The sequence below is a fragment of the Ahaetulla prasina genome, chromosome 4, assembly GCF_028640845.1.
Source record: "Ahaetulla prasina isolate Xishuangbanna chromosome 4, ASM2864084v1, whole genome shotgun sequence".
NCBI lineage: Eukaryota > Metazoa > Chordata > Lepidosauria > Squamata > Colubridae > Ahaetulla > Ahaetulla prasina.
In genome coordinates this window covers 7,224,465-7,241,259 of record NC_080542.1, presented here as the reverse complement: position 1 = coordinate 7,241,259, position 16,795 = coordinate 7,224,465, and the positions used below count along the sequence as shown (strand labels likewise).

Here is a 16,795-nt window from a genome sequence, read left to right as displayed (position 1 = left end):
TGGAGCACCTACCCTCTGGAATGAACTTCCCCCCCGGTTTGCGCCAAATATCTGACCTTCGGACCTTTCGCCGGGAATTAAAAACTTACTTATTCATCCAAGCGGGACTGGCCTGATTTTTAAATTTTAAATTTTAAATTTTAAATTTTTGTAATTTTATATGGGTTATTTTAGGTTGGGTCAATTGACGGTTTTAATTCGGCCATTATTGAATATGTTTTTTAAATTGATATTTTAACTTTGTATATTTTATTGTTTTTATCTTTGGCTGTACACCGCCCTGAGTCCTTCAGGAGAAGGGCGGTATAAAAATTTAAATAAATAAATAAAATAAATAAATAAATAAATAAATTCTTAACAGATGACTCCTAATTCCACTTTGCAGCAAAAAAATAAATAAATGTAACCATGATATAATAGTCAGAAATGTTTTTTCTTTACAAGTTGCTCTTTGCCTTTGAGCTCAGGCCTCAGCAAAATAATGAAGCATTTGGGGAAGAAGATGCATCCCAATAAACCAGCACTGGAAGCTAAGATGGAGAAGATCTCCACGGCTACCATATACTTTCCTTTGGTGCTCAAATACGTTGGAACAAAGGACAACCAAACACTACAAAACACCAGCATGCTAAAAGTGATGAACTTGGCTTCATTGAATGTATCGGGCAGGTTTCTAGCCAGGAAAGCCACCATGAAGCTGACCAGAGACAGAAACCCCATATAGCCCAAGACGAGGTAAAACATCACAACAGACCCTTCATTACATTCTGCTATGATCTCTTCAGTCATGGATTGCATGTTAAGTTCTGGAAAGGGGGGAGAAGTGATCATCCATGCCAGACAAAAACCTGCTTGAATGAAAGACCCAGAAAAAACAATTAAGAAAGACAGTCTTTTCCCCAACCATTTTCTCATGCTGGACCCTGGTTTGGTAGCCATGAATGCTGCAATGACCATGATGGTTTTGGCCAACACAGAAGAAACAGCCACAGAGAAGGTGATGCCAAACACGGATTGTCGAAGGAAGCAAATCAGTTTGAAAGGTTTTCCAATGAAGAGAAAAGAGCAGAGGAAGCAAAGCAGAAGGGAGATGAGGAGACTGTAAGTGAGTTCCTTGTTGTTTGCTTTAACCATAGGGGTGTCTTTATTCTTGATAAATATTCCAAGTATGAACATGGTCATGATTGAAAATAAAACAGCAACCACAACTAAACTGATCCCCAAAGGTTCTTCAAAGGTTAGGAAAATTATGATTTTGGGGATGCATCGAACTTTGTCCTTACTTGGATACTGATCGTCTGGACATTCTGAACAGGCAATCATGTCTGCAAGTAAGAGAGAGGCTATGAAGCATGGAATCTAATCATAATGATTAGCACCAAGTGAAATATTAGATTAGATCAGTAGCATAGGTAGTATTTAGCCGGTTTGTACCATTTCAGGCGGACTGGTAGCGGCGACTGCGGGTGAGCCCACTCACCCACCCAGATGTAGTTATGGTTTTCAAAACTAACCCTAAGACATCTATACTACAAACCTCAGGATTTTGGTTTGAATCCTCCTCCCACACACACACATACACACACACATTAAAGTAGTTAACTTTGAAAAGGATGGGATTTGATCATTAGATGAGAATAGAAGTAAGCTATTGGGGTAGGAATATTCTAGGTTAGTAGTAATCACATTTCCTTAGCACCGTAAGCTTTCTTCAGTCTTTCTTTCTCCAAATCTTAGGCAAGGATGCATATGAGAGGTATTCCAAAATGCCCAAATGGTAGGCACAAAAGTTTGATTGAAGCCCTGTCATTTTTTTTAAAAAGACACTGCTACTGAAATCCTGGACATTTTCAAATGGTGTCGTATCTATTTAAAAAAGTAAAGGTTCCCCTCGCACATACGTGCTAGTCGTTGCCGACTCTAGGGGATGGTGCTCATCTCTGTTTCAAAGCTGAAGAGCCAACACTTTCTGAAGACGTCCCCATGGTCCTGTGGCTGGCATGACTTAATGCCAAAGGTGCACAGAATGCTGTTACCTTCCCACCAAAGGTGATCCCTATTTTTTCTACTCACATTTTTGACATGCTTTCGAAACTGCTAGGTTGGCAGAAGCTGGGACAAGTAACGGGAGCTCACCCCGTTACACGGCATCACTAGGGATTCAAACCGCTGAGCTGCCAACCTTTCGATCAACAAGCTCTCTCACACACATACACATCTCCCCTTCCAGCGGTGGGTTTCAGAAATGCTTATCACCAGTTCACACATGTGCCCGACCTTCCATGCATGTGCTTTGCTTGCGCTCGCGCCTTCCAATGCGTGCGCCCAACCTTGCGCGCATGTGCTTTGCTCGTGCCTTCTGCGCATGTGCCCAACCTTGAAAACTTGGCTAAATAGGATGTCTTTAGGCCTGGGAGGGTGGGTGGGTGGGCACCCACAGTCGCCACCACCGGTTCACCCGAACCAATCCAAACCAGTTGAATACCACCTCTGTCCCATTCCCCCTCTCTGTCCACCTCTTTCCCTTCCCCCTGTCTGTCCCCTTCCCCATGTCTGTTTGTCTGCCTGCCTGCCTGCCTATCATCCACGTGTATCTGTCTTTGGACCACTTTTACAACACAAGTTGGGCATGGATCTAGAAAAAAGATACCAAGAACTCTCTCCACATCCTCAGCTCTAACAGGCTCGTACCATTCCTAAATAATCCTGCAAGAATTCTCCCCAGGATTCTTCTCTGGACCTCCATCAAGGCCAATGTCCAACCAGGAAGACCAGTAAATTTCAGTGATTGCGTCTGACAAATGTGACACAATTTCCACTGCACACTCTTGAAATATTTTATTCATTCCCTCCTCAGTAGTTGGGCCTGTGTGATCTGAAACAGGGCTAAGATTTTGGGGAAGCAATCTGCTGATCCAGTAAATGAGGATATATGCACTGGCAATTCACAGCCCTTAGCATCATAAGGTAGACCTTAATTGCAACTCTAACCCTTGTTTGAACAAGTTTGTCCTTTGTTGAGTGCCAGCAACATCCTAGATCTTTCTTCTCTGGTTTCAATTCCCTCAAGATCCTCTGTAAACTAGACTGAATGCTGGAAACCTGGAGAAGAGAAAGTTGCATGGGCATAATTTAATCCAGGGCCTCTATCTAATGTTTTTTTTTTTGTTCTTGAAAGTTTTTCACAGTGGTATTCCTGAATTTTATGTTTCCAGCCAACTGAAATCTTCTAGTATGAGAATTGATATTGGAATAAATGAGCCAAGCAAATCAGCTCCATCTGTAAATAAAAGTACCATATTTTTCAGACTATAAGACACTCCAAACTGTAAGTTTTTGGGAAGGAAAACAAGAATAAAAAACCTGCCTCTGCCTCCCAGCAATTTGCCTCCTTGCAGCAAACAGAAAACAGCCTAGTCAGCTTCAGCACAGCCTGATTTAGCATGAGCAGCTGACTGGCGGTTGGAGTTGTCTCCCGGAATACTGACGATCAGCTGTTCCAGGCTGTGGGGCTCACCGCTACTCATCAGTGCCAGTGCTGCCCATCACAGCTACTACCTATCCCTGCCATCAGTGCACCCCATTTTCAGCCTTTGCGCATCCCATTTTTGGCCCATTCCAGGCAGCAGGAATAGGTGGTGGCAGTGGTAATCCCTGGAACAGGCTGAAAACGGAATGTGCAGAAGCCAAAAATGGGGTGGGCAGAAGCCGAAAACAGGATGTGTGGAGGCTGAATATAGGGTCCATGGAGGTGGCGATAGGTGGCAGTGGCGATTGATGGGCAGCGGTGATCCCCACAGCCTGGAACAGCTGATCATCGGTATTCTGGGAGGTAGATCCAACCGCCAATCAGCTGCTCGTGCTAAAAGACTGTGCTGAAGCTGACCAGGCTGTTTGCTGCAAGAAGGCAAATTGCTGGGAGGCATAGGCCAAAGGGTGAGGGCTGGTGGGTGGGCGTGGTTTTGGTAACATTCATTCTATAAGATGCACAGACATTTCCACCCACTTTTTTTGGCGGGAAATGTGCCTTATAGTCTGAAAAACACAGTAATTTACCATCTGGTGAATTTTGCAGTGAAAAATGTAATATGTCATCGAGTAGAGTAGAGCAGAGCAGAGCAGAGCAGAGTAGAATAAAATAGAGAGTAATTTACCTGACATGTTTGACATCTTCCCCTCAGAACATGGATCACAATCATAGCAGCAAAATTTCTCGCCTTCTTTCTTTTTCTTCTGATAGCCAGCAGGACAGGGGTCATTGCAGACCGAACGTGGCAAGACCTGTTAATAAACCAGGATGGAATTCAAAACTAAGGATTTGAGTAATACTGGTGTCTTCTCATCTACCTGCACACATAAAGTAGCAGATGTTAAAGGACCATGAAATATAATGCAACACCTGGAAATCTTTCTGACACTTCCTGTCATACACTTCCTGCATAAATAATGCAGTTGGTTTCATCTAAGCTGTTCCCTCCTTTCACCATTCTGGATTTTCAAAATACCTATTGTGAGATTTAATATTTAGCTTTCTATAAATAGAACACAAATAAAAACCACAGCCTTAATTGTGCCTTTGAGTTCCTACTCCATGAAATTTTAAATTTCTAGTTTAGAATTTTAGAATCCTACTTATCCACTTGATTGGAACTTGTCCAATCATTTTATTTTATTTATTATTTAAATTTTTATACCGCCCTTCTCCCGAAGGACTCAGGGCGGTTTACAGCCAGATAAAATAAACATTCCTATTACAAAATAACTTTAGGAATCAGTTACTGATTTTTTTATACTATTGTCCATACAACTAAGTAAGTAACTCAGCAAAAAACTTATCTTCCCAAGCCCTCCTGTAAATTACTTGTTAATTCTAATTCTCCCAGATTAGGAGACAACTCCCATATATTGAATACAGAATACTTAATTTCAACTGATATAAAAATATGAAACAGATTCTTTAACACAGCTGATCTTTGATCTCCATTTTTTTCATCCAAAATTATAAAATACTGAGTTACCCTGAAAATATGACCTACTCCAAAACCAAGCCCTAGCTTGATTATACACGTGCACCCAATATAAACCCTATCCCCAAAATAAGCCCTAATTAAGACCCCACCCACTCCAGGGTGCATGGGTAAAAATTAAACTTGGAGTTGCCCTACTACTTACCTTTGGACAGTGGCAGCCAGGCCTCGCACACCCCGACACCTGCCTTGCTGGCCCATTTCTTCTGCAACCGGCAAGGCTTTCCTGAAGTTCTCTGCAGCCAATAACAGAGCTTAGCTGCAGACGTCTTCAGGAAAACCTTGCCGGACTTGCTGGCCATAGAAGAAGAAGTTCCTGAAGGCCTCTGACAACGAAAAGGAGTCTGGGGGTGACATGCGCAAGTGAGGTGAGTCAGTGGATGACATCCCCCCAAAATAAGACCTGGTTCCTTTTTTTTTTTGACCGCAAAAAAAATATAAGACAGTGTCTTATTTTTGGAAAAACACAGGTACTTCAAAATCCATACCTGCTCAAAATCTTTGTGCCATACAATTAAATGTTCATGAATCCCAAACTGTTCTCCTTCAATTGATTTGGGTTCCATCTTTCCAATTTTCACTTTACAGTAGGAGTTGTTTGGAAACATGACCACATTTGCAATATCAAATCCAGAAAGCACTTCTCCATGACGGCTGATGGACACAGATTCTCCAAGTGAATTATTGAATGAAAGGCCCTGGAGAAACCAGTGAAGCTAAATTAAAAGGATGGGAAACAAAGAAGGGGAAACAAAACAACGGAGAACATCAAGAAAAATTCGTATTTCTGAAAAATATATCTATAGAAATGAAAATGGCATGATTTTTCTATCAACCAGTTTTAACCAGGACTTGCAAAAGTCACAATTATGGGTTTCCACAAGAGAAACAAATATGGGGACATTTTACCATATTGATATCATAATGTCTTGTACCACATACCTACAGTCCACAAACTTAGAATTTCAAAGCAAAATAAGACCCATCAGAGCTGAGCATGTCTTCTGGAGCTAAATGAGATCAAAATCCAATCCACTGAAGACTTTATAATGAGATTTGAAAGCAAGCATTTTTGTCACTTCTTTTCACCTCTGACCTAACCTATGAGAGCTATCTTTTGGTAATGAAAATGGTAGTTTCCTTAAGTCGCAAAGCAGAGGAAGAAATATCAGACATTAATACAATTAATACATTGATTTTATTAATACATTAATACAATTGAACGTGTCCAGAAATATTTCATAAGAAGAGTCCTCCAACTCCTCCGCTTGCAACAAAATACCTTATGCCACCAGACTTGAAATTTTGGGCTTAGAAAATTTAGAATTATGCCATCTTTGGTATGACCTAAGCATAGTTCGTAAAATCATCTGCCACAATAGCCTACCTGTCAATGACTACTTCAGCTTCAACCACAACAATACACGAGCACACAATAGATACAAACTTAAGGTAAACCGCACCAAACTCGATTGCAGAAAATCAACTGCCTTTGTTGACTTCAGCAACAGAGTGGCCAATGCCTGGAATGCACTACCTGACTCTGTTGCTTCATCCCAAAACCCTCAAAATTTTAACCTTAGACTGTCTACTATTGACCTCACCCCATTCCTTAGAGGTCTGTAAGGGGTGTGCATAAGAGTACCAGTGTGCCTACCATCCCTGTCCTAATGTTCCCTTTAATTGTATTCATTTTATGTATTCAATTCATGCTTATACTTATATATATATATATTATCTAATAAGTACTCAACAAATAAATAAAAAAATGGGGACTTACGGACATAGAAATTACTCAGAGGGATAAGTTTTTGGGGTTCGCTCGGATGTTATGGAGAATAAATCCACACTTTCTTCTAGGTAACAGGTAATTGCATGCCAAAACAACTAGACACAAAGATAGCTTTTGCCATATGCTGTCACTCTGCTGAACAGCTAATTCCCACAGCAGTGTCTTATGTCTAAGGGTATTTCCCCATGTAGTAGGGCTGTATTATTATTACCCTTCTAACCTTTGCTACTACTTCTTTTAATATTTTATGATATTTGTTGTTTGTATGTACACTGAGAGCTTAGGCACCAGAGAAAAATTCCTTGTGTGTCCAATCACACTCGGCCAATAAAGTATTCTATTCTATTCTATTCTATTCTATTCTATTCTATTCTATTCTATTCTATTCTATTCTATTCTATTCTATTCTACTCTACTCTACTCTACTCTACTCTACTCTACTCTACTCTACTCTACTCTACTCTACTCTACCCTACTCTATATTCTCTTCTCTTCTCTTCTCTTCTCTTCTCTTCTCTTCTCTTCTCTTCTCTTCTCTTCTCTTCTCTTCTAGCTGTCTATGGAGATTCTCAGTCATCCAGGTCATGGCTGTCCCAAAGGTTCTTTTCAAGAAGCAACTAGACTTTCTGGTTTTTTGTTGAAGATGCTTCACTTCTCATCCAAGAAGCTTCTTCAGCTCTTCAATCTTTGGGATTCTATTCTATTCTATTCTATTCTGTTCTGTTCTGTTCTGTTCTGTTCTCTGTTCTCTGTTCTCTGTTCTCTGTTCTCTGTTCTCTGTTCTCTGTTCTCTGTTCTCTGTTCTCTGTTCTCTATCCTATCCTATCCTATCCTATCCGATCCGATCCTATCCTATCCTATCCTATCCTATCCTATCCTATCCTATCCTATCCTATCCTATCCTATCCTATCCTATTCTATTCTATTCTATTCTATTCTATTCTATTCTATTCTACTCTACTCTACTCTACTCTACTCTACTCTACTCTATTCTATTCTATTCTATTCTATTCTATTCTATTCTATTCTATTCTATTCTATTCTATTCTATTCTCTGTTCTGTCCTGTCCTGTTCTCATGCTGATAATGAAGGTCTTTGATTCACAAGTTATTACCTTCCAGGTCCCTTGATCTTGAAGTTGGTTCCTTATACTTTCAGCTACTCTTTTATATTTAGATGAATATATGTTCATACCATCAACGGCATGTGCTACAGCATGGACTGCATTGTAGATACTGTAACTGTGACCAGTCATTTCAAATAAATGCCGAGGAAGATTTCTCAGCTTTTCCTTCCCAGTGCATACTTCATCACTTTCGACTGGTTTACTACCTCCTGAAAAGGAGCAATCAAAGCCTTGTTCCCAGAAGTCTTTCAACAAACTATCTCGTTGGGTCTGGGGTTTGAGGGCCCCAAGGAATTCTTCAAAACCTGGCAGTTCCTTGGAATGAATTGCAAAGGAAATGGCTCCATCGAACATTTGCAGATCTGACGGTCTATGAAGACTTGTCAATGTTAAATCCATTTGAGCTGTTAGAATCCACATTTTCCCCACTAGTTTCAAAGAAAACGTATATTTAAGGAACATAAAGAGAAGCATTGCTGTGGTGCTCTCCCCGTAGAAGAGGAATGTATTGATTTTGATGTCCAGCCAATAAATATTTATCCTGTCCACAATTGCGTTTTGAAACACAGAAAAAAATGCTTGCTTGGGCATTCTCTCCACGAAAGCAGAGCAGATCCTGTTCTCTGAAAGAAGCGGATCCAGAGCTTCAAGGAAATGGTCTCCACTGTCATCATCCAGAATTAAAAGACCAACCCAAGTCCATCCAAAGTGCTTCAGCAAACGGATGATCCCTGCAATCTGAAGGCTTTCATCCGGAGCCATGCGGTAAAAGGAAGCCGCCATTTTGGTTCCATGCTTCTTTGGTGCAAAGGAGCCATAAGAGAGCTGAAATACAATGTACACTTGGTTCTTATGGTTGACATGGAGCAAATGAGCCATTGGTGAGATAAAATACAATGTACACTTGGTTCTTATGGTTGGCATGGGGCAAATGAGCCATCGGCGAGATAAAATACAATGTACACTTGGATCTTATGGTTGACATGGAGCAAATGAGCCATAGGCGAGATAAAATACAATGTACACTTGGTTCTTATGGTTGAAATGGAGCAAATGAGCCATCGGTGAAATAAAATACAATGTACACTTGGTTCTTATGGTTGACATGGAGCAAATGAGCCATCGGCAAGACAAAGTACAATGTACACTTGGTTCTTATGGTTGACATGGAGCAAATGAGCCATCGGCGAGACAAAATACAATGTACACTTGGTTCTTATGGTTGACATGGAGCAAATGAGCCATCGGCGAGACAAAATACAATGTACACTTGGTTCTTATGGTTGACATGGAGCAAATGAGCCATCGGCGAGACAAAATACAATGTACACTTGGTTCTTATGGTTGACATGGAGCAAATGAGCCATCGGCGAGATAAAATACAATGTACACTTGGTTCTTATGGTTGACATGGAGCAAATGAGCCATCGGTGACATAAAATACAATGTACACTTGGTTCTTATGGTTGGAATGCCTCAACTAACCTGAGAAATGTATTTTCTTTTTTTAAAAAAATATTATTTATTATACAATTTTCTTTGTGATACATAAAATTTCCATATCCACAATGGGGTATCACCTCTTTTAAATATAAATAATAACTCTTCTACATACAGTAGCTATCACTATTATTCTCCAAATCTATTCATCATAGCCTTATTAAACATTTTCCATTATTTAATTAAACACTCTATTTGTTTTTAATTTATTATTAGTTAATAATATCCAGCTTTATGAACATCACATAACATCACAATTGTAACCGTTATCGTCGAAGTCTATTAATAATGTTTACTTATCCTCATTATTCATATTCAATATTCATTACTTAATTGCTGATTTACTGCATTTTTATTTGCATATCCTCTTTGATTCTAAATTTCTAACTTCTGCTTCTATTTTCTAACCATTGATAAAATAATTCCCGAGTTAAAAAAAATATTCTGTTTCCTCCTTATCCTTAATTTTCAATGTTAATCTATCCATTTCAGCGCATTCCTGTATGTTCTTTATTACATTTTCCTCTACAGGTATATTTTCATTTTTCCAGTTTTATGCATACACAGTTCTCGCTGCTGTTACCACATGTAAAATTAAATACATATTTCTTGTATTATATTTCTCTGGTAGGATACCCAAATGCATTTTCATAAAGAACATGCAGATACGTGCATTTTTTCCAAACTTTTTCCCTGCATGGGATTCCATTTTCAATTCTAAATAAATCTTTGACCATTGCCTGATTTATTTCTTTTTTATTTATTTATTTATAATTACATTTTTATACCGCACCATCTCCCGAAGGACTCAGGGCGGTGTACAGCCAATATTAAAATACACATAACACTATGATATAAATATAATAAATAAACACTATTTAAAAACAATTTAAAAACAAATATTTAGTGGCTGAATCACTAAAACGGTCAAAGACCGATTAAAAACCCATTAAAATTTCACTAAAATACATTCTTAGGCTAGTCCCGCTCGGTAAAATAATAAAGTCTTTAGTTCACGCTTGAAGGCCTGGAGGTCGGGGAGTTGGCGTAACCCCAGAGGTAACTCGTTCCATAGGGCTGGTGCTGCCACAGAGAAGGCCCTCCCCCTGGGGGCCGCCAACCTACATTGTTTGGTCGACGGCACCCTGAGGAGGCCCGCTCTGTGGGAGCGCACAGGTCGTTGGGGGGCAATCGGTGGCAGAAGGTGGTCTCACAAATATGTTAGATATATATATTGCCTTTTGTTGAAGCACTAAAGAGTACATATATACAGGGCTCTAAGCAAACACACAGGTGGGCTGCTGGAGGGTTTTCGTGGGTTCGGGAGAACCTCTAGCTAAGATTCTCTGCAGTTCAGAGAACCCCCAAATCCCACTCCTGGCTGGCCCGCCCACACCACCCCTTCCAGGAGTCCCCATGTGGCCTATTTTAGAAGCAGGTAAGTGCATGGCGCACATGGATGCTCATGGAGGGTGAAAAATGGCCCTATGAGAAGTTTGGGAAGGCCAGAAATGGGCCCGTTTCTGGCCTCCAGAGGGCCTGGGGAGGCCATTTTTGCCCTCCTGGAGGCTCAAGGAAAGCCTCCAGAGCTCAGGTAGGGAAAAAATCTCCCCCATGGTGCAGGAAGATGACTAGGCCACACCCACCATGGCCATGCCCTCCCAGAAGCCAGGCAGAGAACCCCTTGCTAAAATTTTTGAAGCCCACCCCTGCATAGTCACCTGTTAGCTGCCATGGATCAGGGTGGATTTACACCAAAATCAGGACTATACTGTCGTGTCCCACTCCTCCTCTGATGGCCGGGTCTGGGAAGTCTGTATCAAGCGTGGCCACGAAGCCTCTGCAGCTTTGCCAAAGTCCTGTCAGAGTTCTCAGGGCAGGCAGGAATCCAAGGTGTGACTTCAGCAACCAGATTAGATTTTGCCTGACTCAAGGAACCGCCCTGAGTCCTACGAGAGATGGTGCGGTATATAAGTTTGATTAATAAATTAATAAATAAATAAATAAATAAATAAATAAATAAATAAATAAGGAATGCCAGAAAGCAGATCCTTTATATAGGCCATGGGGTGTGGCTCCATGACTCAGCACTTATCCAGGCCTGCCCCTCCCTTCCTTTTGCTGACGTCGCCTCTCCATTCTCCGGAAGCGGGGATCTGTCCACCCTCCAGCTGCCGGCAATTCTAGCTCGTGACTGGCTTCATGCTCATCATGCTCACACACTGGGGGGGGGGGAGGTTTATTTGCTCAGTCTGTCCAGGCATGGTGCCAGGACTGGGGGCTGGAGGCATGCCAGGCCATTCATCTTGCTCAGTCTTTCCGGACATGGTGCCAGGACTGGGGGCTGGAGGCATGCCAGGCCATTCGTCTTCGTTATCAGTCTCTGGCTGAGATAGCAGGAGATGGGAGGGGCTCGGCTGCGGAGAGGGTGGCGGGTGAGGCACAACACATACGTTCTCACCTTCTGCCATTCAAACATGGTTCAATTCTATCTCCCAACTTCCATCAGGACTCATCATGCAATCGGAATCTAATCTCTACTCGATAAATGAGAATTTCCAATTCCTTACAATTTTGCCACATGGATGAGTTTTCATACATGTCAATCAGTGGTGAAATCCAAATTGTTTTTATTACTGTTTCTGTGGGCGTGGCTTGGTGGGCATGGTATGGTGTGGCATGGTGGGTGTGGCTTGGTGGGTGTGGCAGGGGAAGGATACTGCAAAATCTCCATTCCCACACCGCTCCTGGAGGAAGGATACTGTAACTCCTGGAGGAAGGATATTGCAAAATCTCCATTCCCACCCCACTCCGGGGCCAGCCAGAGGTGGTTTTTGCCAGTTCTTTGAACTACTCAAAATTTCTGCTACCAGTTCTCCGAACTGGTCAAAGTTTCCACTACCGGTTCTCCAGAACCTGTCAGAACCTGCTGGATTTCAATACATACAATACATACTCTGTTCTTACCTGTGGGATTTTATAAAGACTTATGATATCTGACATGAAGAATGAGATATCAGCACCGAATCCTCCAATGATGGCCACAATGAGATTCTCCTTGGTACCACATCTGTAGTTGGCAACCAACTGATTGGATCGGAAGAGCAGCTCCAAAGTGGAGCGGTAAGTCAGCCGGGCATCAAAATAGTTGTCACAGATGAAAAATCCCAGAGTAACGTTAGATAAGAGCTTTGGATTTGAGTCGATCTGTTTCACCGCGAATGCCAAACTCAGGGAGTGCTGATACAACTTTAAAACGGCTCTGATGACATAATGGGAGGCAAGTGAAAGGAGGAAAGGAGAATATACTGAGTGATGCAACAGTAAAAATACGAAATTTGCAAATTGTAATAGACGGTAGACACTGCACAAAAATGGTGAGAAATATTTGGGGCATCGTGAGACAGATGTTTCATTTATAATAACAGAATTGGAAGGGACCTTGGAGGTCTTCTAGTCCAACCCCTTGCCCAGGAAATCCTACACCATTTCAAACAAATGGTTATCCAACATTTTCTTAAAAATTTCCAGTGTTGGAGCATTCACAACTTCTGGAGGCAAGTTGTTCCACTGATTAATTGTTCTAACTGTCAGGAAATTTCTCCTTAGTTCTAAGTTGCTTCTCTCCTTGATCAGTTTCCACCCATTGCTTCTTGTTCTACCTTCAGGTGCTTTGGAGAATAGTTTGACTCCCTCTTCTTTGTGGCAACCCCTGTAGATGTCTACAACTGGACTAGCTTGAGGGAAAATATGATATGCAATTTAACTGCAAAGTTAGAAAGCAGACAGAAGGTTATTACTTTTCATTCTGACTAATGCAAGGTCCAGCTGAAGCTCAAGTGAATACTTCGGTTTCATTTTTACAGTGTGAAGGGATATAATAATAGATTTGGTAGAATTACTTTAACTTGCTATTTCGCTTCTGTAAGAATTGCTTCTGCTAGTAATTTCTGTTTGGTGGGCATGGCAGGGGAAGAATACAAAATCTCCATTCCCACCCCACTCCTGGGGGAAGGCTATTGGGGGATCAAAACTGAATGCAGTCTTCCAAGTGCATTAAAGGTGGTGGCTCAGGCTGCTAAGACAGTCTGTTATTAACACAGCTGCTTGCAATTACTGCAGGTTCAAGTCCCACCAGGCCCAAGGTTGACTCAGCCTTCCATCCTTTATAAGGTAGGTAAAATGAGGACCCAGATTGTTGGGGGCAATAAGTTGACTTTGTATATAAATATACAAATAAATGAAGACTATTGCTAACATAGTGTAAGCCGCCCTGAGTCTTCGGAGAAGGGTGGGATATAAATGCAAATAAAAAAAAGTGTGGCCTTACCAAGGGTTGGGATTGCAATTTCTTTGCTTACAGTGGCAATCTCAAAGCATGTCTTTACATCAGGGGTGAAATCTAAATTTTTTTTGCTACTGGGCGTGGCTTGGTGGGTGGGTCAGGTTTTTTTTTTTAACTTTTACAAGCATTTTTTCTTCAGCCGGAAAAATGCTTTTAAAAGTTAAAAAAACAAAAACAACCTCTGATGATCATGAGACTCAGCTGGGCATGGGGGGGGGGGGGCAGGAATTTTTGCTACCGGTTCTCCAAACCACCCGCCGCCATCCCTACCGGATCAAGTGATCCGGTCCGAACCGGGAGCATTTTACCCTTGCTTTACATGCAACATGAAATGAGAAAAGATTTTATTTATTTATTTATTTATTTATTCAAATTTTTATACCGCCCTATCTCCCGAAGGATGGAGGGCGGTGTACAGCCAAATAAAAACATAAGAATAATACAAATAAAAACAACAATTAAAAAACTTATTAATTAGGCCAAAATTAAAATATCACTAAAATAGTATAAAACCCCATTAAAACTAAATTTAAAACTAAAAACCCTAGGCTAGCCCTGCGCAAATAAATAGATGTGTCTTAAGCTCGCGGTGGAAGGTTCGGAGGTCGGGAAATTGGCGCAGCCCTGGGGGAAGCTCGTTCCAGAGGGTTGGTGCCCCCACAGAGAAAGCCCTTCCTCTGGGTGTCGCCAGTCGGCACTGCCTGGCGGACGGCACCCTAAGGAGTCCCTCTCTGTGAGAGCGTACGGGTCGGTGGGAGGCAATCAGTGGCAGTAGGAGGTCCCATAAGATGAATAGGAAGCAAGTCTTTAGAATCCTGCTTAGATTTTTTCATGGGGTAAGATGACATCTGCAGGTTCTTCGAGAGAGCAAAGATGGTTTACCTGGAGTGTGTAAGTGATCAAGTTTTGATCAGGGGTGGGTTTCACTTACCTTTGTCACCGGTTCGCCCCACATGTGCACGCTCACTTTGTGTGTGCGTGCTGTCTGTGCAGGTGCCTGGCTTTCTGCACATGCGCTTTGCTTGCTCGCGTGCCTTCCACATATGTGCCCAGCCTTGGAAACATGCTTAAGTAGCACGACTTGAATCCAGGGCAGGTGGGAAGACCCACCCATGATCAACGCGGGTAATAGAGGGAGCAACACGATGCTCCCATGTAACACCTCTCCTGTGCAAGCTGCACTGGCTGCCGGTGGTTTTCCGGGTGCAATTCAAGGTGTTGGTTATCACCTTTAAAGCGCTCCATGACATAGGACCGGGTTATTTACGAGACCGCCTACTGCCACTAATAGCCTCCCACCAACCTGTGTGCTCCCACAGGGAGGGACTCCTCAGGATTGTGTCAGTCAAACAATGTCGACTGGCGACCCCCAGCAGGAGGGCCTTCTCTGTGGGGGCTCCTGCTCTTTGCAATGAGCTGCCTCCGGGGCTGCGTCAACTCCCTGACCTCCGGACCTTTAAACGCAAACTTAAAACCTTTTTGTTCCACCGTACGGGTCTGACCTAACGAAATTTTTAAATGTGGGGATTTTTAATGTGGGTTTTATGACAGTTTTAACTATTGTGGCCAAATTTTAGAATCAGTTTTTTAAAATGTTTTAATTTTTATTTAGGTTGTTTTATCTTGGCTGTAAACCGCCCTGAGTCCTTCGGGAGAAGGACAGTATAGAAATCAAATAAATAAATAAATAAATAAATAAATAAATAAATAAATAAATAAATAAATAAATAAATAAATAAATAAATAAATAAATAAATCAGACCAGTTCACCCAAACCAGTCCAAACCCGGCTGAATATCACCTCTGGTTATGATGTGGACAATGGGCAGAGTGAGATTTGAGTGACAAAGAAGGAACTGGAGGTTCCATGAGGAAAATGTGAACTGCTTTCAACTTGCTGTATTGACTACATAGAAGTCAACATGAATTTCATAGAAGGTTTTTTTTTATTAATTTTATGCAACGGCTGATTCAGTAAACATCCATTCACTATCACTTCCCAATACCGCACACAAGATATCTAATGCTCTGGATCGTGTCCATCAAGGGACACCCTTGTGAATGGACTATTAGATTATTGTATAATATTTTACAGATTAGTCGATTTGAACCACAAAAGCATAATTGGGAGTCTTAAAGAACTCAGATGCTTTGAAGATCTGGCTGCAACATTGTCTATATTTTAGAACCGCTTATTACAAATACAGTTGGTAAAATACTGGGTGTGAAACCTTGCAATATACTCTCCTTAAGTCATAAAAACAGCCAGGAGATAAATAGATGGATGGATGGATGGATGGATAGATAGATAGTTGGATGGTTGGATAGATGGATGGATGGATGGATGGATGAATAGATGGATGGATGGGTGAGTGGGTGGGTGGGTGGATGGATGGATGGATGGATGGATGGATAGTTGGAGGAAGGTTGGGAGGAAGGGTAGAGGGACAAATGGTCAGACAATAGTTAGATAGTTATTTGCAGTCTTCAACAATATATGGAGAGAAAGGAAAAGAGAAATTCTTACAGAGGTGGCATAAATGATTTCTGTGAAGGATGCTCTTCAAAGGAATGTTCCTCGAGTACATATACAACCTGAGCTGTGATCCCACCAATGAGGAGGTTTCCTGGTTTATACCATTCATGAAGGATAGAAGACGGATCACTTCTGGGACAAGTTATGGCATCAGTCCGGCCCTTCATGTCAACCAGTGACCACATTATAATCACTATCTTCCACATTTTCACATTTTCTGTTGAGCGATTCTTGTCCATCAACAGCAAACTCTAGGAAGACTTTTGCCCAACACTTGTAATGATATCAACTCTCTCATCCAATGGGGTGACATCCACGAGTTAGCAAAGCAAAGCACTGATGAGAACAAGCACACTCCAGTAAATTGCAATCACTAGCACAATTCAAAGGGACGAGATCCCGCCTGTCTCTTTGTGCTCAACTGCAAATATGAAACCACTTATAACCTCTTTGAAATTGTTTCTCAAT

The 16,795-nt window shown here is 41.6% G+C and overlaps 1 protein-coding gene across 1 annotated transcript; it reads right to left on the bottom strand.

Moving 5' to 3' along the window:
• Positions 1 to 420: 420 nt before the first annotated feature.
• LOC131196961 (vomeronasal type-2 receptor 26-like) lies at positions 421 to 14,746 on the bottom strand. The gene is made up of 4 exons (XM_058180482.1): positions 14,723 to 14,746; positions 12,414 to 12,653; positions 4,155 to 4,281; positions 421 to 1,325 (listed from the first exon to the last, which is right to left on the bottom strand). The coding sequence occupies exons 1-4, from the start codon at positions 14,744 to 14,746 to the stop codon at positions 421 to 423; spliced, it is 1,296 nt and encodes a 431-aa protein (XP_058036465.1).
• Between the last annotated feature and the right edge of the window lie 2,049 nt (positions 14,747 to 16,795).